Genomic DNA, 24,781 nt, shown 5'->3' with positions numbered 1-24,781 from the left:
AACAGGCTATGTTGAGGATGTTAACAATTATTAAAATCATGATATTTATGTAGTACATTATTAGCATTATTACTACAATGCTGGAATGGAATGCATAAAGTTTAGGCCAAACGCTGGGACCAATTAGGTCATTTTGCTTAAAGGGAAATTGAGAGAACAAAGTTTAAAAGACATAACGGGAAACGATTGTTAGGAAAGGGTGGGAAGAAAGTGAAAAAGAACAGAGGGACTGTAAAAAGAATGGGCCAAAAAGACAACTGCAAAGAACCTAAGTAATGCCTGCGGTGCACTGATTGAGGTACACTGATGGCACTAACCCCCCTAATGGATACTGGTTAGTTAGGCTAGCTGTGACACTTAAAAGCAACAAATCTTTAACTCTAACTATGGCAAATGTACGGGGACATCTGTATGTATACTTGTTATACTGCTCCGTTAGGCCTCATCTGCCAAAAAAACTTAAAAGAAAAAATTATAAAAAGTACAATATTGCTTTGATAAGAATGATAAATCGTGGACACTCCAAGAGTTTGTTCTATTTGTTCTACTTTTAGTTACTGACCTGCATTTAAAAATGCTTCCAGAAACACAGGCGTGCAGAACACAGACAAAGGTATATTTTCAACTTCGTAAAAGTCGCTGTCTTGAGCAAGCACCTGTTCCAGTCTCCAATGTTCAGGTGAAGCACACGGCAGAACTACATTGACCTTTGAAAAAAATATGAGATTAAAACAAAGTAAGACATTCCAAAAGAAAGATTATGAAGAGAGTCATAGTTAAGACACCCTGTATTCGCGGGGGATGCATACCAGACGCCGCCCCCCCAACCTCTCCCATGCAAATACATAGTTGGAACCCCTATAAAAAATCTTAAAACTGCCTATTTTGTTAGCTAAAACTCAGGAAAAACCCACTAAAATGTTTATACCTGTTTTTTTTTTAAAGTTTTATCACAAAAAATGCATTTTATGATGAGACTGATAATACAGTAGTCTGCGGATATTTTTCTAAAAAAAAAAAAAAAAACTGCAAATAGGCATATTCCCATGAATGATGCCCATAGAGGAATCTGCAAATCTGGAGTCCATGAATATGGGGGTTCACTGTACTTAGTACCAAATTTATAAAAAAGAAAAAAAATATCGAAATCACACAACTGTTTTTAGATACTCAGGGATACCATCAAAATTACTTTTTACAATACACTTTTATATTGAAGATGTATCTTTGTGGATAAGAGGAGGCCTTTTAATACAGTGCCTGTTCAAAGAGTGGCATATCTGCAGACTGCATTAAATATCTACAGCCAATTTCTCTTCTCCTGTGCCTTCAAAAGTTTAAATGGAAAAAAAAGGATTGCTAGCTGAAAATCAATATGCACATGGGAAACATAGGTACCTGCAATGTTCTTTTAGATTTGACATTTCATTTGCAAGAGAACCTTGATAAGGGTTTCGAATATTCGCAGGGGATGCATACCAGACCCCCCCATGAATAGTTAGAACCTGCGAATGTTTGGAACCCCTATAAAAACGCTAAACTCAAGAAAAACCACTAAAAATTTTCATACTTGGTTTTTTTAAGTTTTATCACAAAAAGTGCATTTTATGATGAAATTGATAAAAAAAAAAAACAGGAATTTGTGGATATTTCTCAAAGAAATTACCGCAAATGCGCGAATTTTCCGCGAATAATGCAGGGAAACGTTCCTGAGAGAAATCCATGAATGTGTGAGTCCGCGAATCCGGAGAACGCGAATACGGCTGGCCACTGTATACATAAACTCAAGAATCTTGAGGTGGGTGGATATGTTTCAGGATTACAGGCAGTCCCCAGGTTACGATGGGGGTTCCGTTCTTAAGACGCGACATAAGGCAAAAATCGTCGTAAGCCGGAACATCGTCAAAAATCTTAAGAAAACCTTACTTTTAATGCTTTGGGTGCAATAAAAACTATGTAAACTGCATTCTTATTGCATATTTCATCAAAAAAAAACAAATATTGATTATTTTGCATTTTTGGTGTCATATTTCTTCTGGCAGATCAGCGTTGTAGGCGCCATAACCCTGGAAATAATTTCTGATGAATATAATTGAAAAGCGCCTTAACCTCGGAATGTCGTAAGTCGAACCCGGCATAACCCGTGGACTGCCTGTACTTCAAGGTTTCCTTACGTAGGTAGGCAAAAGCGTGTTGATGGTATACTTAAAGAACCGAGACCTATTGTGTCTGCAGATCACAGGGTAGTGTTTGTGGTCCACTCTTATTTTTAGTGTATACAAGCAATAAGGGTGTTGGCCTGGAATACAAGATTGTTCAGTGTGCCAATGATGCAAAACTTATGGGTGTGGTAAAATCTCCACTTATGAGACATGAGGCTGCCCTTAGTCTCAATTGTGACATGGAGCAGATTAGTGAATTGTTTAGTTGATGGGGTATGAAGCTGAACTCCAGTAAATCAAACACACTATTGATTACAGTAGTATATCTCATACTGATTTTCCACCCCATCCTCCCCTTCAAATGGATGGGACTTTGCTGAATGAGTACGAAGCTCTAACTATACTTGGTATAACTTTTGACTCTTAATCTTTTGAGAAACATCTAATGAAAGTGTCCGCAAATGCAGGACAGAAGTAAGGTACATATTGTATGTAAGGCCTCGTATAGTATTTATATCAGTGATAAAATCAATGTAACCTTTTTCAGGTCATTTGTCCTTTCTTTAATGAAATCTGGGTCTGGTGTGGATGTCTCTCTGCCATAGATATGACTTTAAACAGTGGTTCGTCATATATTAGTTTCTGCTTCCTAACACTAGCTGTTATGACTTGAACCACTTCCAGATGGTCTCTTGTTTCAGCTTCTATGAGCGAGTCCAGATTCCATGTGAAACTGCCATATTGCAATACACCACCTGAACATCTGAATGAGCCCTGGTCACCTGACCAGCCCGAACAACACCCCACAAAAATTACCAACACTTTAGGTAAAATTTTAACTGCCAGCGCTACCAACGCTGCAGGTAAACATTGTTACAGAGTCACCTGTCCGCGGTTGGCGGTGCTGCCGCCGGCTGCCAGCCGACAGTGACTACTCCCGTCAAATCGCTTTTTGTTCGCTCGCCTGTCAAGACATTTCTTGCAGTGTGCAAATCTTTGGTCACAGCCCGACCACCTACCACGTTGGATAAGATTGTTGTCGCCCTTGCTTGTTTTGGATTTCGCCTTGGCTTTTCTCTGCTTGTTTACTTTTGATAATGGACTCAGACTGTAAAATGGAATCAACTGCAAAGGATCCTCCCCCAACTAAGACTCCTCCAGACCATCCCAGTGAAGCTGCAGCAACTCATCACTCCTGTACCGCCCGCAAATGGAGGATGAGTACACTCAAATACGATTGACATTCTTTGTGTATTTCATGCAGGGAAATTCAATGCAATTTAGGTCGATGTGACGAGTGTAAGGACTGGTCTACGGATCAAATACAGGCATATATTAAACATAGGAAAGCTCTTGCTTCAAAGAGTAAAGTAGGGTAGTTTCAGCAAATAAACCCAAAGTAGAAGAAGCTAGTGAGTTGGAGTCAGTATTTTATAAGAAGTTAGAAGATAGGTTGACATCAAGTATGTCTGGATTAATTACCTCACTGATGTCTAAGTTGCAGGACGAGATGAAAGTTAGTAATAGGGAACAATTTACTAACCACTCTCTTCCAGCTGCCCTGCGTGTTCTGGAACCAGCCCTGACGGGTGCTGGGGGTCATGGAGATCCAAAAACCGAAAAGGTAGGAACTACCGTTCCCCCTGGCGAGGAGCAGGCAGTGTCCGCAGCAGAATTCCCCTATTCCCCTGAAAAAGTAAGTCTGAAAATGAAATCAGAAATAGGACTGACACAGACAACTAGGAGGGTTAGGGATCAGCTAGGCAAGGCACAGTTCCAAGGGCAGTTGCCTTCAGATCCTGTATTTAGTCCTGCTAGGTTAGGATCCCCATTGGATCCAGAGATCTGTTTGTTCCCAGCCAATACTGCGCCGAAGGTAAAATCTATCCTTCCTCCTTCTGGGAGTTTCGGCTCTGTTCCATCAGCGGTAGATACTTTGAATGCCCCCTCCTCTTCAAAGGTTCCTTTTCCATCTGGAAGTTTTTCAGAACCTTTGCTCTTTGAAGGTTCCTCGAGCGTTGCTCAATTCAATTTAGCTGACTATATGATGATCTCTTAGGTCTTTCACAAAGTTATAGGTCCTTGGTTAGGCTGTGTTTTCTTTTGGGCATCAGTAATATTCAAGACCATGCTTTTAAGAATTTCCCTGAATTCGATAACGATATGTATTTAGATTTTCAAGGTGGTAAAGATTCAATTTATTTTCTTTCCCTTAAAAGGATGTCTTCTAACCCTTCTATATCCCCTGGTTCGTCAGTTTCTCTTCCCCCAGTTTCGGGGGTTTCTATTTCAGTCACAGATCATTCGGCAGCCCCACCTCAGGGGGGTTTTCTCATGCCTTCTCCTTTGGTTTTCCCTTATGAGAATACTTTTGCTTCTAACGCAGCTGTGTCACGTTCCGCATGTTTTTCCTGTGTGGGTGAGGTGTTGATGTCTTCCCTGAATTCACAGGTTACTTCTTTCAGTATCTTCCACTGGTTTCAGCGTTGCCACGGCAGGTGCCTCGGTTACCTACCCCACTTCTGCGATCACTGGACCAAGAGTAGTTCCCAGTGTATCTTCTGCTGTTTTCCAATCTTCGTCCGTCCTTCCTAAGGTAGGAGATAGTATTCGGCTGGAATCAGGTACTGGTGTTAATTCGGTGTCGGGTTTGGTAACAGGACTTCCAGGTTTCTGGACTTTGTCGGGTCTGAAGGTTGCTCAGCAAGGACGGTTACTTGAGGATGTTTTGTATTCGGCGGCGGTAGACGTTCGCGCAGGGGCTTCTTCACATGTTCAGGGAAGATCGCCCTTAGATGTTAGTTTGGTTCAATCCAGGTTGTTGAATCAAGGTCATGAAGTGCTAGGTTTGCGCAGCTCCAGCGGTGTTTTGCTTCCGCAAGAAGCCTTAAATCGATCAGTAGCTTCCGCATCTCTTGGTAGAGGTGTTGATATTGCGCAGCCGTTTGTGGTTGACTCAAATCTGGTTTTCATTTCTCCCGATGTTCAGTCCTTTCGTGTAGGTCAGGGAAGGTTAGGTTCTCTGTCTCGTCAGGGTGGTATTCCGGGAGTCGGTCTTGCTTCTGCTTCACCTTCCACTCAGGTGTATTGTAAGGATGCAGATAGAGAATTTTCTGTCGAGGACGAAGGTTCTCCTCTTCCTTTATCAAGCTGTCCGATGACGGTAGACAGCGAGTATCGCAGAATTATAAACCTCATTCACCTTCTGTTTCCTCAGTCGAAAATCGATTAGGAGGAGGATGTATCTTCCATGGTAAATTTCGTGTCCTCCACGTCAGTAGTTGAGTCTCAGCAAGCCATTATTCAGGTGGCTGCTCAGAGCACTAGGTCCCCTAAAGGTGTACGTGCACCATCGGCAGGTAAGTGCTCCAGTTCATCCTCCCCGGCCAGGTCTCCCAAGAAAGTCAGGTTTTCATCCAAACCTTCGTCTGCTTCATCCAAACCCTCTTCTAGCAAGAAGGGTTTACGGAGATAGGAGACACCACCCTCGTTGACGCCAGCAGGAGGTTGTTTGTCCCCCCTTCGTAACAACCTGGGAGAAGTGGGGTGGGGAGAGTTGGGTGGTGGAGGTATTGAAAGTGGGGTACAAGATCCCTTTCCACTCAGCCCCTCCACTATCCAATTCCCCGGTGGTTCTTTCAAGCTATTCCCCGTCATCCATCAGGGGGAAAGCTTTGGCAACGGAGATTCATTCCTTGTGGGACAAGGAGCGTTAGAACTAGCTTCCCCCCCCCTCCGGGCTTTTATAGTCGAATCTTCATAACCTCCATGGCAGACGGTTCTTGGAGGCCCATCATAGATATTTCGGGCCTGAACCGTTTCATAGTTTCCACAAAGTTTTGTATGGAAACGACTCAGTCGGTGCTGAGGTCCATCCAAAAACACGACTGGATGGTGTCAATGGACCTCAAGGATGCATATCTCCAAGTTCCAATACATCCGGAATCTTGGAGAGTCCTTCATTTCATGGGTCGACTGGGAACCTTCCAGTTCAAAGTCCTCTGTTTCGGACTAACCACAGCACCTCAGGTGTTCACGAGGTTGATGGCTCCTGTTTCTGCTATCATGCATCGTCAGGGCTTCCGCATAAGGAGGTACCTGGACGATTGGCTAATTCAAGCCTCTTCCAGGGAGGAGGCTCTCAGAGCAAGGAATTCCCTTCTAAAACTCTGCGAGACATTGGGGATTCGTATCAACACGACGAAGAGTTCCCTTTTCCCTTCTCAGACTATTACCTATCTCGGCGTGGAGATTCGGACGCCTCTTTTGAAGGCTTTCCTGACTCGAGAACGAGTGCAGTCAATTATGAGACGAGTTGCGCTCTTCCTCTCAGACAAAGCGCAACTTGCAAAAGAATGGAGAAGTCTTCTGGGGAAGATGTCATCTCTATCCCTTCTAGTTCCAGGCTCTCGTCTCCAGATGCGTTCTCTGCAGGTACGTCTCAGGAATCGCTGGGACTTTCGGGAAGAGGACGCAGTGATTATCTGGGACGATTCCTGCCTCGAGGACCTTCGGTGATGGTCAGAAGAGGCTCATTTGACCACCAGCGTAAGTCTTGCCCTCCCAATTCCGGACGTACATCTGTATTCAGATGCCTCGGATAAGGGCCTTTGGAGGGTTTCGGATCGGGAGGAGTCAATAAATTTCCGAGAATTAAGAGCCATAGAGGAGGCTCTGTTAAGCTTCAAAGATCAAGTCTGGGGGAAAGTCGTAGCCACTCTTTTCTTTTAGACAACGCTATGGCATTAGCTTACCTAAAGAAAGAGGGATGGTGGACAAGGTCGTCAACCCTGAACATCGTGTCTCAGAGAATCTTACGTTGGTGTGAAAGCCGCAAGACCTCATTACTTCCGCAGTTCATTGCAGGAAACATGATATTGTTATGATACAATAAAGTTTTATACATACTTACCTGGCAGATATATACATAGCTATTACTTCGTCCGTCCAGACAGAAATTTCGAATTTCGCGGCACACGCAGCAGGTAGGTCAGGTGATCTACCCCCCCCCCCCCCCCCCCGCCCCCCCCCCCCCCCCCCCCCGCCGCTGGGTGGCGGGTGGGAATAGGAACCATACCCGTTTTTCTAATTCATATTTTTTCTTCCAGCTGTCTCCTGAGGGGGGGAGGCTGGGTGGGCCATTTAATTGTATATATCTGCCAGGTAAGTATGTATAAAACTTTATTGTATCATAACAATATCATTTTTATACATTCAACTTACCTGTCAGATAATATACATAGCTGATTCACACCAGGTTGGGTGAAGGGTAAAAGACAGCTATTACTGAATAGACAGGTAAACAACATACGTTGTAGGTAATAAATAAATAAAACCTTGGTTCCTATGTGTTTAGACGAAGGGTCGACTTCCTAGCTATTGCTAGTAGTCTGCTTCGTCTCAAGAGCCTCAGCGAGGATGTGACCTATGGCTAAGAGTTCTTGTAGATCTGTCAATGGGGTCTTATCCACTTACTTGACAGAATCTAGTGGTCATTTGTCAATGGGGTCTTATCCACTACATGGACAATACACCAATGCCATTTGGCATAATTTAAGGAGCACAACAAAGATCACCTGATCCTAACATGAGGGTTTGTGCTTAATTTGAAAAGAGCTATCCCACCCAAACTCATTTCAAATAACCCCAGAAAATAATACACTTATGTTAAAATTAAAAAAAAAAAAATTTTAATTCACTAGTTAAGGATCAGTGTCGGCTCCCTATCCCAGCAACGCATCCGTGGACACGTATAACAAAGAGAGAAGGATCTCTCATAGGCCCACTTGATCTCCTTCGTGTAAGAAAGGAAGTCAACACAGAGTTGCATCTCTCCCGTTATTACAGCTAATATACTCTCACGACATATTGTTTATGGAAAGAACAAAGAATTGTTAAAAGCTCGCACTTCAAGCGCTTTTAATTCTTAGCATTTGAAGGAATCATCAAGTTACTCAAGAAGTGCTTTAGAGATTCCACTGTTCCAAAGAAGACCAGGGCTTTCTTTGAAACAGATCTCTTCTGGATGAAGCCCAGAGCCTGACTTGCGCCTGGCTGGTGCTTCGCGCCTGCCTGGCGTCTAGCGCCTGGCTGGTGCCTCGCCCCTGGCTGGCGCCTCGCGCCTGCCTGGCGTCTCGCGCCTGGCTGGCGCCTCACTCGCGCCTGGCTGGAGCCTCGCGCCTGGCGCCAGCCTGGCACCTTGCGCCTGGCCCCTGGCTGGCGCCTTGCGCCTGCCTGGCTCTCGCACCTGGCTGGCCGCATCACGTCGCACCTCGCGCCTAGCTGGTGCTTCGCTTGCCTGGCGCCTCGCGCCTAGCTGGTGCTTCGCTTGCCTGGCGCCTCGCGCCTAGCTGGTGCTTCACTTGCCTGGCGCCTCGCGCCTAGCTGGTGCTTCGCTTGCCTGGCGCCTAGCTGGTGCTTCGCTTGCCTGGCGCCTCGCGCCTGGCTGGCTCCTAGCGCCTGGCTGACTTCTCCCCACTTGCTGGAGATTCGAGCTTGTTAAGAGTCTCGATGAAAACTGACGATGTCCACCGGCGGACACTTTATTTGCCTGATTTATTCGCCTCTAGCGCATCTGCGCCAGATTGGAGGCCTACTCCTTCTCCTCATCAGACAATGACAGTGTTTTATTTGGACTGTCTTGCTTCTGGCGTCTTTACGCCTGTTTGGCATTTGGCGCCTGAGTTGGCGCTACATTGTCCGAAAGTCTGAACATCCACAATCGTTTATCAGGAGAATGGAAAAGGTGGAAGAAATTCTTTCACTTTGAGCTTATGGCCTCTGCAACAGGGAGAGGTAATTTTAGTCAGCTACATCCAGTAGACGATAGGAAATCTAATAGTTCGAGAGACCAGTCTTCCTCCGAGGAGGATCATACTTGATACTTCCGTTGCTAACGAGCACTCTTCCTACATGTTGATGAGTTTCTCTCGTTGCAAAATCTTCCCCCCTATCCTTGCACGAAGCAAGGGAAAAGAGCCTGGAAGTCTAAGGAGACTCTGAGCTGAAATGGAGGATTCCCGATTTCTAGCTCTTTAAATATATCTCTTCGAACCTTCTGGGAAGTAGTTTTGAGCCCTCATCGTATTCCAAAGACTCTGTCAGCAAACGTTTAAACCTTATCTTCTTTTGTAGATGACAACGTAAATACATTGCCTGGACAACGAATCCTTTATCTGAAAGCGTTGATCCAGGAATAAAAGGTTTTAGTTCTTTTGCCAAACATACCATGCTGGCAGGAACCCATTGACGAGTCTTTCTAGAATTTGATTCCAGATTCCCAGCCCAAAATCTCACTCGTCCTTTTGGTCGATTAGTACCAAGAGAAACATTGATGAGAGCAGTTCCATCTTGTCAGAACACGGAATCTGAGGCCCAAATAGGATCCCATTGTAACTATAAGATCTCCTAGTCTTGTCGTATAGAGGTATTGTATAAGATCCCGAAGATCTTAATGCTCTGCTATCTCCAATTCCCTTTATAGAGACGAGTATAGCCTTTTACTGCATTCTTTGATAGCAGATATATACAAAGGTAATAATTTTTTCCCTCTGAAAGGGAAGAAAAAACCGCTATGTGGTTCACAGAGGCATCGGAAGAGGACAGTTTCCTCATTCCCTCTAGCACGATCTGCAGTAATTATATATCTTATCCATGACTACTGTCATTTACCTTGAAACATCCTCTCATTCATGTCCACTTCTGGTCAGTCTGCACGCAGACATACTCAGAGTGGAGAGGTTGTTAAGGTCCATTTAAAATAGATGCTGAAAGAATATTCAGACTGTCTTGGAAAAGACTTCCAAAACCTGCTGTGAGAAGAACGTGACCTCTGAGAATCCAACCTCTCTAAGTCTAAAATGAGGCATAACGTATTATCCTCTCTTTCTTTGACGCCCTTTGTCTTACATTCTGTAAAGAGTTTATATTTTAGGGGAAAAAAAGACTAAATTTTATTCCCCTTTCTATAACATAAAGATGGCGTATATTGCTACCTCTCTCTTATATTCTTTCTTCCTGTCCTCGTGCCTGGCAACGAGAGATGAATGAAAAATTCCATCATCGTTATTCTGCAAAACAACAAATTATTATTATCCTATTCTCCTAATAATTGATAACCAGGATCGAGGAGAATCATTCAAGATTCCTATCATAGGACATCAGGCTGTAATGTACGGTTCAGATACTTGAAAGAGCCTCTCACCCAATACTGAGAGCTCCTACGAGTCTTTTCCAGTACCAAAACATTACAAGGTCTCCCTTGTTATATGTTTACATAGGAGTAGGATAATATAACATCCTGTTAATAACAATGAAAGAGGAGAAAGAGGAGCTGCATGGTTCAAGGGACTAGCCGAAACGTGCAATAAAAAAGGGTTGCCAAGGTCTTTCTAAAACCTGCACCCAGATTAACTTATGAGTCCGATATATTTTCTATCACTTGTCTCATAAGGTTGAGGAAAGCGAGAGACCTCTAAAGATATCAGTTCTCTTCACCATGTAAAGGTCTATAAAGCAGAAGAACCCACTTATCCTGACACGTACTACGTTCGCCTGTGCGATATCTAGAATAATTGTCAGTAGAGGGTTGATCTGGCAAAGAAAGTTTCTCCCAAAACAACTCCTCTTGCCAGGAAAGAAGTCGCTCACGCGACCACTATATTACCTGACATGAGAAGTCTGTTCTTGTTAGAGACTTCCGCAATTTCAGTTAATCCTGACAAGGGCCACGGCCGCCTGTGCGACAACTTGTGTCCCTGTCAGGAAAAAACTGATCTTGTGTCAGTTCTCAAAGAGGAAACTCTTGGAAAGTCTATCTCCAAAATACTGAGAAATTGGAGATCCTGATGTCTTGCGCCTGGTTGGCGTCTCGCGTCTGGCTGGCGCTTCGCGCCTGGCTGGCGCCTCGCGCCTGGCTGGCGCCTATCGCCTGGTTAAAGCCTGGCTGGAGCCTTTATGGCCCATTACTTGCAACCGTGGTCAGGAAATCTCGATATTAAAATAAGAAGAGGTGCTGTAAGAATCCTATAATTCTACAGTACTTCCATAGTTGGATGTTTCTTCTCAATTTTCCTCTAATTCGAGTATATCGGAAGGGGAATTATTCTTTCCTCGGTTAATTCTTCCGTATCCCCCCCCCCCCTTTTTTTTCCTGAACGAGAAGGACCACTCCAGTGAGAGGGACTGAGTAACTTCCAGCTCTATGTAGGAAAAGCATAATTTGCTCTAAGGTATATCTATTAACTAATTATTTTCTAGTTAGAGAGCCCAGGCGTCTGTCCCTGGCGCTTATGATTCCTTATGGCATGGTTTGAGGAAAAGGAAGCAGTCTACAGGAAGACTGTTCGTCTTCTTCTTGCTAAGAGATCTATGAAGAAGACTTCTCGCAGGTTCTCACAACTCTTTGCAATAAATGTTAGACATACTTTAACAGTTATTATCGTCAATCGAGGTTCTCACGGACTCGCAAATTCTTGCATTGCTTTTATTTAATAACTCGCTCAAACGAGAAATATTTTGGATGGTGCTCTTGGCTTATTGCACCAAGCTGGCGCTTCTGGCGCAATTTGCGCCAGGCCGGCGCAACTTGCGCCAGGCTGGCGCAACCTGCGCCAGGGTGGCGCATCTGCGCCTCCTACTAATTATCTTTATGTTATGTGCCAGAACATCTGTGTCTTTATGGTACCGACATCCTTTCATATGTTAAATCCGTTCTTATTATAAAAACTTTTATATACGTAGTATAATCCATTCAGGGAAACCATTTCCCACTAAAAGAATGTTTCCCATCCGACTCATACAACTTCTGCGCAATATCCGATTCTAAATACGGTTGTGTCCTTTCTCGAAAGACTTAACCATACCGTAGTCTTGAAGTGAATCTCTATTACATCTCTCTTCTCACTAAGTATGTACTCTAATAAGCCATGCTTTCGTAAGTATGAGCGCATTAAATAATATAATGTTCTGCTGCATTAGAATCCTTTAATCATGTTACCTACGGTAAACAGCATTGAAAGCTTGTAATATCCTTCTTATTGAAAGCTTCCTAACAAAAGGCAGACAATATTTTATTAATGATTGCTTCAGTATTCCCTCAATCCGAGGCTAAGACCACTATTGTAGGGAAGAGATACGGTTAGTTATCCCATTCCGCAGGAGAGAGAGCTGTAAACGACCGCTCACGACTGAGAACAAGATGGTACTGCGAGTGCGTTGGTCTCAAAGCGAAACGTGAAAGCAGTCTTCGAAAGCCGTCTGGCCTTCCCTTTCCAGAGTTGCCAGTTACTCCATTAAATAAAGGAATCTTATAAAATTATTATCGAACTTCAGGAAGTTTTTATATAAAGCATAATTAAGCGAACGAGACTTCGACAAGTCTAGAAACTAAATAGGTGTCGTCTAAACAATTCTTTTAAACAAATTCCTACTCTCAATCCACCAATAAAGATATGCTTCTCCGATCACTTCTCGAAGACACGATAGCATCATATAACTCATACTCTAGCGTAATAGAATCCTCTATTATACTGTTACATTAAGGTAAACCGTAATAATTTAGGAAATTTTATAAGGATTTCACTTGACCATTATAGCATAAATTTCGGTATGTGTATATGCCTTGCCATACCATAGTCCTAAGGCGATTTGTCCTAAGCATGATAGGAGCTAGAAGCTTAAAAGTCATACCATATATGCTTTATCACTCAACAACTTCCATATAATTCATTCGATTGACAAACAATCTAAATCGTTCTCATCATGATAGATTTATATCTAAAAATGCACCGATGGGGAATTTTATGTTGAAATAACAATTTCATACCCCCATGGGATAGCGCTCTCGTCTAGTTGCGAAAAAATGTTCGAACAATGACTTTATCCAATGTTATCGATGATCTCTAATATTAGAAGGCGCTAAAAATCGTCGCCTGATTCCGAAAGGTGGATCGATTATGTCATTCTCATTTTGAATAATTCTACCAGAAGGTCATTTCTAAAGTTAACAAAAGCGTATGCCGAACCAAAAGATCCATTACTTCCCTGTAAAGTTAGCCCAGACGTCGATGGCGATGAAACACGAAATCCATCAGGAGGAACTGCAAACGTTGTTTACATTCCAAGCGACAGAAAAAATATGAATTAGAAAACGGGTATGGTTCCTATTCCCGCCGCTGGGGGGGGGGGTTAGATCACCTGACCTACCTGCTGCGTGTGCCGCGAAATTCAAATTTCTGTCGGACGACGGAGTAATAGCTATGTATATATCTGACAGGTAAGTTGAATGTATAAAATCAATGTCTTAGCAGATGCGCTGAGCCATTCAAATGAAGTCCGAGGAAGTGAATGGACATTAACACAAGAGGTAGTCCAATCACTGTTAAAGAGGTGGCCAGCGACGGTGGATCTGTTCGCCACAAGGTTGAATTATCGTCTCCCGGTATATTTCTCTCCGGTAGCAGACCCTATGTCTTGCGGGACAGACACTATGCTCCACCCGTGGGACAATCTACAAGTAGTAGTATATGCCTTCCCTCCGTTCGGCCTCATTCATCAGGTACTGGCAAAGCGAAGAGGGTGCAAGAATACAGAGATGACCCTAATTGCTCCGTTTTGGCCTCAGAGACTGTGGTTCCCGGATCTATTAGAAGTGCTGTCCGAACCTCCGATCCTCCTGCCACGAAGGAAGGATCTTTTCAAGCCGCCGCATTTTCATCATTACCACAAGAACCGTTCCCATGCTCAACCTAGCTGCATGGAGACTGTGCAGCGAGCAACCTGAAAGTCCAGTCTTTCGGAAGGAGTGGCTCGACAACTTTCTATGTGCCTGAGGAAGTCTACAAGGAAGTTATACCAGGTAAGGTGGGCGATGTACCGTACATGGTGCAGGGCACAGGGGCATAGTATTTCCCGCTCCACAGTAGCAAAGGTGGCAGATTTTCTTCTTTTCCTCAGGAAATCCAAGTCTCTCTCTTACTCTACTATTTCAGGCTACAGGTCCATGTTAGTGATCACCTTTAGGCTTCATTTACCAGAGATTTCTAATAGTAGAGTCCTTCATGATCTTCTCAGATCTTTTAAGATCGAACGACCGATTGTTCTGCTTCGGGGCCCCCCATGGGATTTAGCGGATGTTCTAAAATTATTAAGCTTGCAAGCCTTTGAACCTCTGGAGCATTTGTCCTTATAAGAACTTACTAAAAAAAAGTCTTGTTTTTAATATCGCTGGCTACGGCTAAAAGAGTGGGGAAAATTCAGGCTGTCTCAAGATCAATTTCATTTGCGGGAAAGGATTTGCATCTCTCGTATCTTCCGGAATTTGTGGCAAAGTCAGAGTCAGAAACTAACCCTCTTCCGAGAGAGTTTACGGTTTCATCTGTTGAGGATTTCGTCGGTGGTGACATTGCCGAAATGCGTCTTTGTCCAGTGCAATTGCTTAAACACTACCTTTTGCGCACTGCCAAGTGATTGCCACGACTGCGGTCTTTATTCGTTTCGCCTAGGAATCCTTCTAGACCGCTTTCGAAAAATGCAATTAGTTTTTTCTCAAGGGAAGTAATCTCCAAATCTCTTCCCAGAGACACAGTTTTGCGAAACAATGTTCCGCGCCCTAGAGTGCATAGTATCAGGAGTGAAGCGACGTCATTGGCATTCCTGAGGAATTTCTCAGTAAACAAGATTTTGGAAGCGGCATCTTGGAAATCAGTGTCGGTATTTACTTCTTTCTACTTGAGAGATGTACAGTTCGTGTCAGAGGAGGGTTACTCGCTAGGGCCGTTCGTAGCGGCTAATTCAGTGTTAGGTTAGTTGGCAATTAGCGCGGGATTGGTAGGGGAAGTAGTAGTTTTATTGTTTTCTTGTTTTTTGTAGATTAGTCTGCCTACTTTGCTGGTTTTTGTCTGGGTTTGGTGTACTATCCCTGGTGAGTATGTTCTTTGGCAGTGGCTCAGCTCCCTCATCGCAACTTCTAGATTCATCACTCGCCTTCAGTGGACGTCAGGAAAGATCTGCCCTTGGAACTTATTCTCCATACATGGGAGGCTAACAGCCACATGGGAGATGTTTAGTTCCATTCCATACATGAGGTATATAATACCACATGGAAGGTTTCTGGAAGGATCTGCCCTTGGGACTTATCCTCTATACATGGGAGGCTATGCAGCCACATGTGAGGTGTATAGTTCCCCTCCACACATGAGAAGTTTATGATTCTTCATGGGAGTTTTGACATGACCAAGACGAGACTTACTGATCAGACTAACGTTGAGGTACTCGTTCCTTCCGTTTCTCACCTGATCATTGATAAAAGGTGAGTTAACGGTATTAATCCAAGGTAATAGTTTAATGGGTTTATACCAATGTACATCGAGTGGTCGGGCTGAAACGATGAATGAGCCCACCATTGCAATATGGAGTTTTCATATTAAAACTAATACAGGCAGTCCCTGGGTTACAACGGCTCCGGCTTACGACGTTCCGAGGTTACGACGCTTTTTCTTAATCATTGAAAAAACAATGAAAAATCCGCCCTGGGGTACGACGTTTGTTTATTCTGACATTACGACGCTGACGCTTCCGACGCTCTGAGTTAATGACGCTTTTAAAAAACGCATACTATGATAAAAATCCTTTATAGTTTAGCACAGTATATTAATAAAAATAAGTTTCTGGTTAGATTACAACAAAAATTTTGAGGTTATGATGATTTTCGACACTTTTTATGTCGTATTTTTCTATGTTTTTTAGTGACGCCTCATATGCGGAACTAGTTTCCGAGCGAATGAATACTAGCTTGGATGCGCAAAGTTTATAACAGTCCAAAAGCGCAAATAATGAAAAAATCATTGCTTGTTTCCAGTAATAATAACAAAACTAAGTTTCTGGTTAGATTACAATGCAAATTCCAAGTATCCAAAGAGAGACATTATCCAGTAATTTGATCAGAGAGAGAGAGAGAGAGAGAGAGAGAGAGAGAGAGAGAGAGAGAGAGAGAGAGAGAGAGGCATCTTGGCAACAATGGTCTTGGGGATTGACGTAACGTTTCTGAACAGATAGGACAGAGAAGTGTTCGTTTCATTAAACGGCCCCTGACTCATGCCAGTAAATGTTTTGTTGATACTATTATATAAGCCTATTTTAAGATACGTTTACTTTAATTAGTCTATATGATACGTAAATAGTAATCAACTGTTCTTGTAGCCCTCAAGATTTGGCAAAATCATCCCAGGTTGTACATAAAACTTCAAGAATGTAGTGCACCAGAGGATTACAATAGTTTTTTACCTTCAAGAAACCCGCATTTTTTAGAAAATAACTCCAGGTTGTACATAAAAAACTACAGGAAACAACATGTTATTGTTATGATACAATAAAAGTTTGTCATATTACCTGCAGATATATATATAGCTGTATTCTCCGAAGTCCGACAGAATTTCAAAACTCCCGGCACACGCAGTGGGCGGCCAGGTGGTTAGTACCCATTCCCGCCGCTGGGAGGCGGATATCAGGATCATTCCCATTTTCTATTCAGATTTTCATACCACTGTCCCCTGAGGGAGGTGGGTGGGTACTTTAATTATATATATCTGCCAGGTAAGTATGAACAAACTTTATTGTATCATAACAATAACATTTTGTTCATGAAACTTACCTGTCAGATATATATATAGCTGAATCCCACCATTGGAGGTGGGAAGGGACAGAATAGAAGGATTAGGAAACACCTCAAGTGCAGATGATTGACATCTTGATTCCTTACCTGTTAGCATAGCTGACTTCTTGATTACTGTCACCGAAGTCCTGCTTTGCTTTACTAGAGTTGCCAACAAGGTAGTGACCTGTGTAGTTGGTGCGCTCTAGATGATCTGTCAACGGGGAGCGTGACCACAATGTGACTAGACCATATTGACCATACTGTGATGGGCAACGAAAGCTAAAACCACCACCTGACCTAACCTATCGAAGTTAGTCCCATAACTTCTAGGCTAACGAAAGGGAAAGCGCCTCAAGCGACCAGCCCTTCAAAGTTACAAGCACACCTATCCCTTTTCTATAGGATAGGATTCGTGCTGCTTCCTGCCTCCAATAATATTTCTACGGATATGTATGGTCCTAGCGACTCGCAGATCTCATATGTCGTCTTCACATCCCGTCGGGAGTGTGAAGCGAACACAGAGTTGCTTCGACTCAAAACGTGGCACTCAGGATATTACCGAGTGTCATGCTCTGTTGAAATGCTTCCGAGGCCCGCCGCCCTCACCTCGTGAGCATTTACTTTAAAAGGTTTCAAATCTTTGTTCAAACATGACGAATGAGCCTCTTATTAAAGACTCCTTAAAAATAACGCCAGGGCGTTCTTCGACATGGGCAAGTCTGGTCTTTTTACGGAACACCGCAGATTGTCCGAATGACCTCGACTTTCTTTAGTTTTATCAAGATAAAACTTGAGAGTCCCGACAGGGCACAGGACTCTCTGTGGCTCTTGCCCAAAAATTTGTGCCATCCCCTTGATCTCCAGGTCTCTGGGCCAAGGGTTTAGACGGGTTTTCGTTCTTAGCAAGAACGGAAGGCTTAGAGGACACCGAATTATGTCCTCTAAAGCCAAAACCTCTGATGATGGCTAAAACCTCACTAACCATCTTTGCCGCAGCTAGAGTGGTTAGAAAATTAGCCTTTCTGGTTACGTGTATTAAGTTTACAGAAAGGAGAGGTTCGAAATGCTTTGACATCAGGAACTTCAGACTACATCTAAGTTCCATGCCGGAAGCTTCGATCTAAAAAATTTCAAGATTTCCACAGACCTCAAAGATCGTGAAGGGTTTTGTTGTTTGACAGATCCGAATCTCGAGCCTAGAGGCCGTCAACATATTTCCGTATTCTACAATAGTTGGGACTGCTAGCTTATCCCATACTTCAGACGGAATGGGAAGGCGGGTAAAGTATTCACAGAGGTCAGAGGTGGAGGAACAGTCATTCTTCCTGCCCTATGTCCAGAAACGGCCCACTCCGATTGGTACACTGCAAAAAATATGCAGCACTGCTTTGCTTTGGCAATGAGACTTGCAATTAATCTTGAAGATCCTCTCGCTTCTTGACAGTCTGAACGCATTCAGACTCAGAGCGGAGAGATTTTAGGTACCTCTCGAAGTGAGGCTGTTAGAGTAGACCGATTCTCTCGGGAAGGGTCCTTGGAAAGTGCTCTCTGAAGGACGTGACCTCTGTGAATCCAGCCTCTCGAAGGCAACATGGGGCGATCAGCGTCTTTCTCACTCCCTCTACGCCAGCGATTATCTTATTACATTTCCTAAGCTTTTGAATAGGGGAAAAGGGCTAACCAACTATCCCCATTCCATACTATAGGATGGCGTCTATTGCTACCGCTCTCGGATCGAGAATAAGGGCGCAACGTAGAGGAAGCTTCTTCGTCTTCAATATTGCAAAATCTACGAAAGGACGTCCCTAAAGTCTCCACAACTCTCGACATACTTCTAAGCGAGGATTACTCAAAAGTCAAACGTCAGTAGTTGCTGCCGTCGATCGAGAAGATCCGCACGGACGTGCAATCGTGTAACGAACTTCTTAAGGATCGTTACGTTCCGTGCCTATGCCGATAACCATCTCTCTTTTCTTGGGATATGAGAGAGCTGCGGAATTATCTGAGATGATTTGGACCACTCGACCAAAACCTCACTCTTCGAGGAACTGGAGAGCCAACCAGATTGCTTCCAATTCTTTTAGAATTATGTTGCCAGGACCTCTGTCCGGATGCCTGGCTCCTCTCATTATCACCTGAGGTGATCCTTAACCCATTGAGAGACGTTTAGAATTATCTCTAGATCTTGTTTGATGTTATTTCAGTTCTCCTGTAGGAAAACTGTAGAGGTCTGAATTGCAGTCTATTCAGGGAAACAAGCTTCTCCAGCGAGGAAATGGTCCCCAGCAGACTCAATCATTCCCTCACTAAGCATGCTTCCTTCCCTAATAAGGCTGCGCTTTGCATAAGCAGGAGAGCATTATTATAGTGGCTATGCTGCGGTAGACTCGTACAGAATTCTGTTACAGTGCGGTAGCAGCGTCCGAACATGTCTAAGAGATATCTCTGTTGAAAATTTCTTAGCAAAGGAAGTCGTTTATTCATGATTACCAGAAATCCCCTCAACCCGAGGCGAAAGTCATGATTGTAGGGCAGAGATACGGTTCGTAAATCAATCCCGCGGGAGAGAGAGACGTAACCGACTGAGCAGTACAACGAGCTACCTAACACTGAGTTGGTGTCTTGGTGACAGTGTGAGACACTGTGACAGTTACAGGCAGCAGCTTATGTTCACCTTCTCGCAGTCTTATGCCGAGTTGCCAGCTATTCTATTCATCTAAGGAATAGATTTTCCATTATTTGAACAGAAACTCTCAAGTTGGCACTATCTAAGCGAAACAGAATTCGCTAATACAGAAGCTGATTTGTGTTGTCGTAAACATTACGCTTAATTAACCAATGTTAAATCGGAAAACTCCTGGAAAGTTGCGGGAGTACCGATTAAATATACTGCGTCATCCACAATGACAGCAACCTCTCGTTTCGCATTATTCTGCCTGAGTTACCAGCTACTCTCTTCTACGAAGGAATAGGTTCGTTACTATTATCGATCATAAGAAAATTCTCAAGCAGGCATATTTAAGCGAAACATAATTCGCTACATGCAGAAGCTGAGTTGGTGTTGTTGTAACAATACCTTCAAGCATTGTCCTTACAACCGGAAACTCCTGGAAGTTTGCAGGAAGGACCGATTAAATACACTTAAAATAACAGTCCTTTCGGTTGCCATCTGTAGAGGTAACCACGATATGCGTATATGACTTGAACTTTACATTAGTAATATGACGCGAAGATAAAATACCTAAGTATTGCAGTCACTTGAACATCTAATTCTCTACTACATTCTTTCCTCGACGAGGAGAGAGAGAATGGAAATCGACTGTCTTCATTCTCTTTGCCAAGAAAAGGAATAATATTATTCAAATGGAAATCCTCAAGTGAGAACCGAAGATCGAAAAGGAAAGTTCAAGCTTCTTATGATATTTGACATAAGACTTCATGGACGTAGTCTATAAGTCTTTTCCTGGATGAGCCTCTGACTAATGAATGAGAGCTCTTTCGAAATTTTGTTACTTATCCGCTTATGCGATAAAATGTTATTAAGAACTTGTCAATGAGAACTAACCCAATTGCATGACGGAAAGTAATCCAGGAATTCGAGCATATAGCCTTCCGATTTCCCCGCAGAAATCGAGGAAGGGGCAGGATTCCTGATTAGAGACTGGGCTTACGACAGGAAGGACTTTAATGTTCCCCTTCGGCAGCGAATCCAACCCGAAAGCAGACAAGGCGTTTATGACACCGAAATCTGCTTACAGTTTTCCTGGGAATTCATCAAGTGATGGATTCTATTGAACGCTCCCTTCGTAGAAAGCGAAGTAGACATCTTGACGAGACCAAACTCCTTCCTCTACTTCGACGACGCCCTCTTTGAAGAGCGTTCTTGCAGGAATCCTGCGAACGTCTTGATGCGTAGGACGGCCTATCGTTCTGAAGAACGTCCTGGCAAGTGCTCTACCCGAGCGTCATGACTTGTAGGATGCCGAGCGTCTTCAAAAGCGTCCTCGCTAGCGTCCTGGCGAGCGTCCTCGCTAGCGTCCTGGCGAGCGTCCAGATGTGGTAAGACATCGAGCGTCTTCCAAAAGCTTATCAATGTTTATGACGTCGAGCGTCTTCTGAAAGGCCACCGAAAAGCGTCCTGGAGAGCCGCACGCTGCTCCTGAAGTGTGAGAGCACTATAGGAAGACGTAAGGCTATCGCTCCAAGACGGGCTTAAAGACTTTCGTTCCCTCAAACAAAGACGGTGGCCGCCTGTGCAACATTTTGCGTCTTAGTAATGCAAATGAAACATATCCAGACACGCGCTCAAAAAAAAAGGAACGCCGAGCGTTCCGAAAGGCATCGTCGCGAGGTTGTTTGCCGAACGTCCTGATTGCATTCTTTGAGCGTCTTGAAGAGCGTCTGGAAATAGAAGAGCGACGAACATCAAGGGAAGCGTCATAGTGAATGACGTGCGTCAACACGAGTAAACTTGAGAGGCTTCCTGGCGAGGGGAGAGCCGCTCATGAAACGCGAGCGTCCTAAGCATAAGTACGGTGATCGTTCATCAGGACGAGTCTTAAGGACGTTCGCCCCTCTTGACAAAAACGACGGCCGGCTGTGACATCTTGCGTCTTTGTCACGTCATCGACACTGCAGAAGGGCATTTAAAAGGAAAAGACCCTGTGTGTTCGTTGGGTATGAGGAATTCTTTGCCCTTCTCCTGTCGAAAAACTAGGATAGTCTGTCCAGTGTCATCTCTGTCCCTGACAGAGCGCCCTTAGGGACGAGTAAGATGCTTCTTGGCGAGCTGTTTGACTATGCAAATCAGCTTGCCGGACGTCAAGCTTATGAGCTTGAACAATATCCCGTTTCGTAGTAAAGCGAACGTCACATAACGTATACATAGCGCCATGAGGGGAGGAGGAAACCTTAGCCGATGACAAATAAGACCTCCTTGGAGCGTCCACCAAATTGGCGAAATCTCTTGAGAAGAAGACGGTGCTTTCAATCCTGCTTCTTCTCCTGTTTCGTACCAGATCCCAGCTCTCCCTTTCAGTCTAGATGGAGGAAGTGCAAACGCAGTCTTCCCTTTAACCTTCCTTGAATCCATCCAATCCTGGACTCTCTTAAACGCTCTCTTCGCAGAGAGCGAAGTGGCCATCTTAACGAAGCCAGGGGCCTTCCTGGCCTTCGATGAGGCTAATTGTGAAGGTGGAGCGTCTTGGAAAGCAAGAAAACAATCCTTGCTACACGAGTAAAGACGTTCCTTCCTCTCGATAGAGCGTTGATGTCTCGAAAGGCGTCCTTGTGAGGGTCCTGCCTTAAGGACATTTCTAATCTCTTGACCAAGACGACAGCCGCCTGTGCGACATTTTGCGTCTTTGTCACGCTTATCGATATTAAGTCAAGCCGAAGGGACGCCAGATCGATGTGGGTTCCCCGTAACCCTCCTTCGGCTTTCGACATGCCCCTCTCCCTAGTCCTGGGAGTCCGACAGAGGTCCAGGCCTAGAGGCGTTATGGGGCGGATCTGACGTTCCCTCCTGACGAGAGAAGGAGGAGTGAAGCGTCCTCTTCTCTAAAGCTTCTTAGAGGGCGCGAGTCTTCCGTGAGCTCCAACCTTGCGGGGAGGACGCCTCGGAGGACGAGAAGCAATCTTTCATGATTCGTGCACGTGCACGATCTTTGGCAGCCTTATCCTGCCGAAGGGACGCCAGATCGGTGGGGGGGTTCCCGTAACCCTCCTTCGGTTTTCAACTTGCCCCCTCCCTGGTCCTGGGAGTCCGACAGAGGTTTAGACCTAGAGGCGTTATAGGACCGATCTGACGCCCCCTCCACAACACTAGGGGCAAAATCAACATCACTACACTCACAACACTGATTGGAGAGCGAGCACTTTTTCAAGCTTACTTGATGTAATCCACAATAATAGAAAGGGCATTACTTCTCACAGAACTTCCTCTAGGCCCGTAAGCCATACCACAGGGTTAGGCAAAATAAAGTCTACTGGAGGTTAGTAGGTTCATTATCCTAACTTCTGTTACTGTGGAGGAAGACCTCCTGATTCTATCACGCTCTAATTTGCGTACATACCGAATCATACGTCTCTTTCGGAATCAGTCAACATTACACTAATTACATTGATCTCTCAACAAAGAAAACATGTAAACGTCATGTATACTAAGCGAGTGTCTACCGAAGGTTTCGGTCCGCCTCCCCTTACCCGTTGCAGACAACAAAGTCTGAAACTAGGCTAACTAGATTCAGACATCATATGCAATGAAAAATTTTTAATTAATTTATGATAGCGTATGCCTAGCCACAAATCCAAGTCAATCATTCAAAAAAAAAAAAAGTAGGATACTTAAGCGGCTAATGAAGTTTCAAAATCCTAGGCGGAGGTAGTGGAAACAGGTGTTTTCACTACCGCGACAGAGAAAAATCTGAATAGAAAATGGGAATGATTCCTGATATCCGCCTCCCAGCGGCGGGAATGGGTACTAACCACCTGGCCGCCCACTGCGTGTGCCGGGAGTTTTGAAATTCTGTCGGACTTCGGAGAATACAGCTATATATATATCTGACAGGTAAGTTTCATGAACAAAATGTAGTGTAACCAAAGGATTACAAGTAAGGTTTTTATAACTTTTTATTAGTTTAAGACATTTTTCCAACGTCGTTCCGGCTTACGACGATTTTCGAGTTACGATGCGTCTTAAGAACGGAACCCCCGTCGTAACCTGGGGACTGCCTGTATTATGATACCTACCTGAACACCTGAATGACACCCACCTCCTCCCCTCGTCAAATGATCAATGATTTAGCGATTGATGGGAGTAGTCAACTGTCAGCCGGCGGTTGGCAGCGCGAACAGGTGACTCAGTAACAATGTTTACCTGCAGCGTTGGAAGCGCTGGCAGTTAAAATTTTACCCAAGTGTTGGTCATTTTTGTGGGGTGCGTCGTTCTGGTCAGTGACCAGGGCTAATTCAGGTGTTCAGGTAGGTATTACAATATTAGTTTAATATGAAAACTCCATTTTGGAAAAATTCTCACTTCCTTATCTCATTCTGTAGCTTTTACCTAAGAGCAGTTCATGTGTCAACTTGCTAGGAAGCAGGTGGAACACTCCTTATAAAGAAATGGTTCATAGCTCTGAAACAAAATGGGATTTTTAAGTTCCAATACAGAGTGCATTTATCTCTTGGATTCTATCGAGCTCTTCTGAAGTGGAATGACAAAAAGTGCCCAGACTTATGCAACCCAATGAAATATAAAAGAACTCCAAAATGAGATTTTACAGAATATGTGCTATCAATATGTGAACATGTTCAACTGTGCACTTCATTCCACTGGAAACAAATGTCAAAAATATAGTAAATGAAATTCCTAGAGACTGTACGAGGGAAGCTAGACCCTGATGGCTTGTATTAATGACATCCATATGATCTAACCCTTAACAGCAATAAGGAGACATATACACTGCATAGATAAGACAAATCACGACCTACAACTAATATAATTTTATACTAATGTGGCTCTCGTAATGTTCTTTTGAAAATTGTCCTACCTGAGGAAAAATTAGACTGTTTATATGCTTAAGGATTGCAGATAAGATGTATATCAAACAAGAAAACTTACTTTTGTATTGAAAGGATGTTCATCAATAAGATGTTGAAAGATGGAATCCAACTGAGGATCATTAATGGAATGTCTGGAAAACCCCACATGACTCTCTGGAGCTGGGAAGTGTAAAACTTCTGGCTCATGCATCGTTGTATCATGGAGCAACTGTAAAAATGATATTGTTATGATACAATAAAGTTTTATGCATACTTACCTGGCAGGTATATATATAGCTGTATTTTCTGAAGTCCGACAGAATTTAAAAAAACTTCCGACACACGCAGTGGTCGGCCAGGTGGTTAGTACCCATTCCCGCCGCTGGGAGGCGGGTATCAGGAACCATCCCATTTTCTATTCATA

At 43.9% G+C, this 24,781-nt stretch overlaps 1 protein-coding gene across 1 annotated transcript in view; it reads right to left on the bottom strand.

The window, feature by feature from the left end:
- Positions 1-24,574, bottom strand: part of LOC135216837 (ribonuclease P protein subunit p40-like) — a 30,960-nt gene extending 6,386 nt beyond the window's left edge. The window contains exons 1-2 of the mRNA XM_064252341.1: positions 24,437-24,574; positions 563-707 (exon numbers count right to left, since the gene is read on the bottom strand). Of these exons, the coding sequence (XP_064108411.1) occupies positions 563-707; positions 24,437-24,568 (277 nt within the window). The 5' untranslated portion in view covers positions 24,569-24,574. The remainder of the gene's footprint in view (positions 1-562; positions 708-24,436) is intronic.
- Between the last annotated feature and the right edge of the window lie 207 nt (positions 24,575-24,781).

Source organism: Macrobrachium nipponense, chromosome 6, assembly GCF_015104395.2.
Source record: "Macrobrachium nipponense isolate FS-2020 chromosome 6, ASM1510439v2, whole genome shotgun sequence".
Lineage (NCBI taxonomy): Eukaryota > Metazoa > Arthropoda > Malacostraca > Decapoda > Palaemonidae > Macrobrachium > Macrobrachium nipponense.
This window is presented reverse-complemented; position numbering and strand designations above follow the sequence as displayed.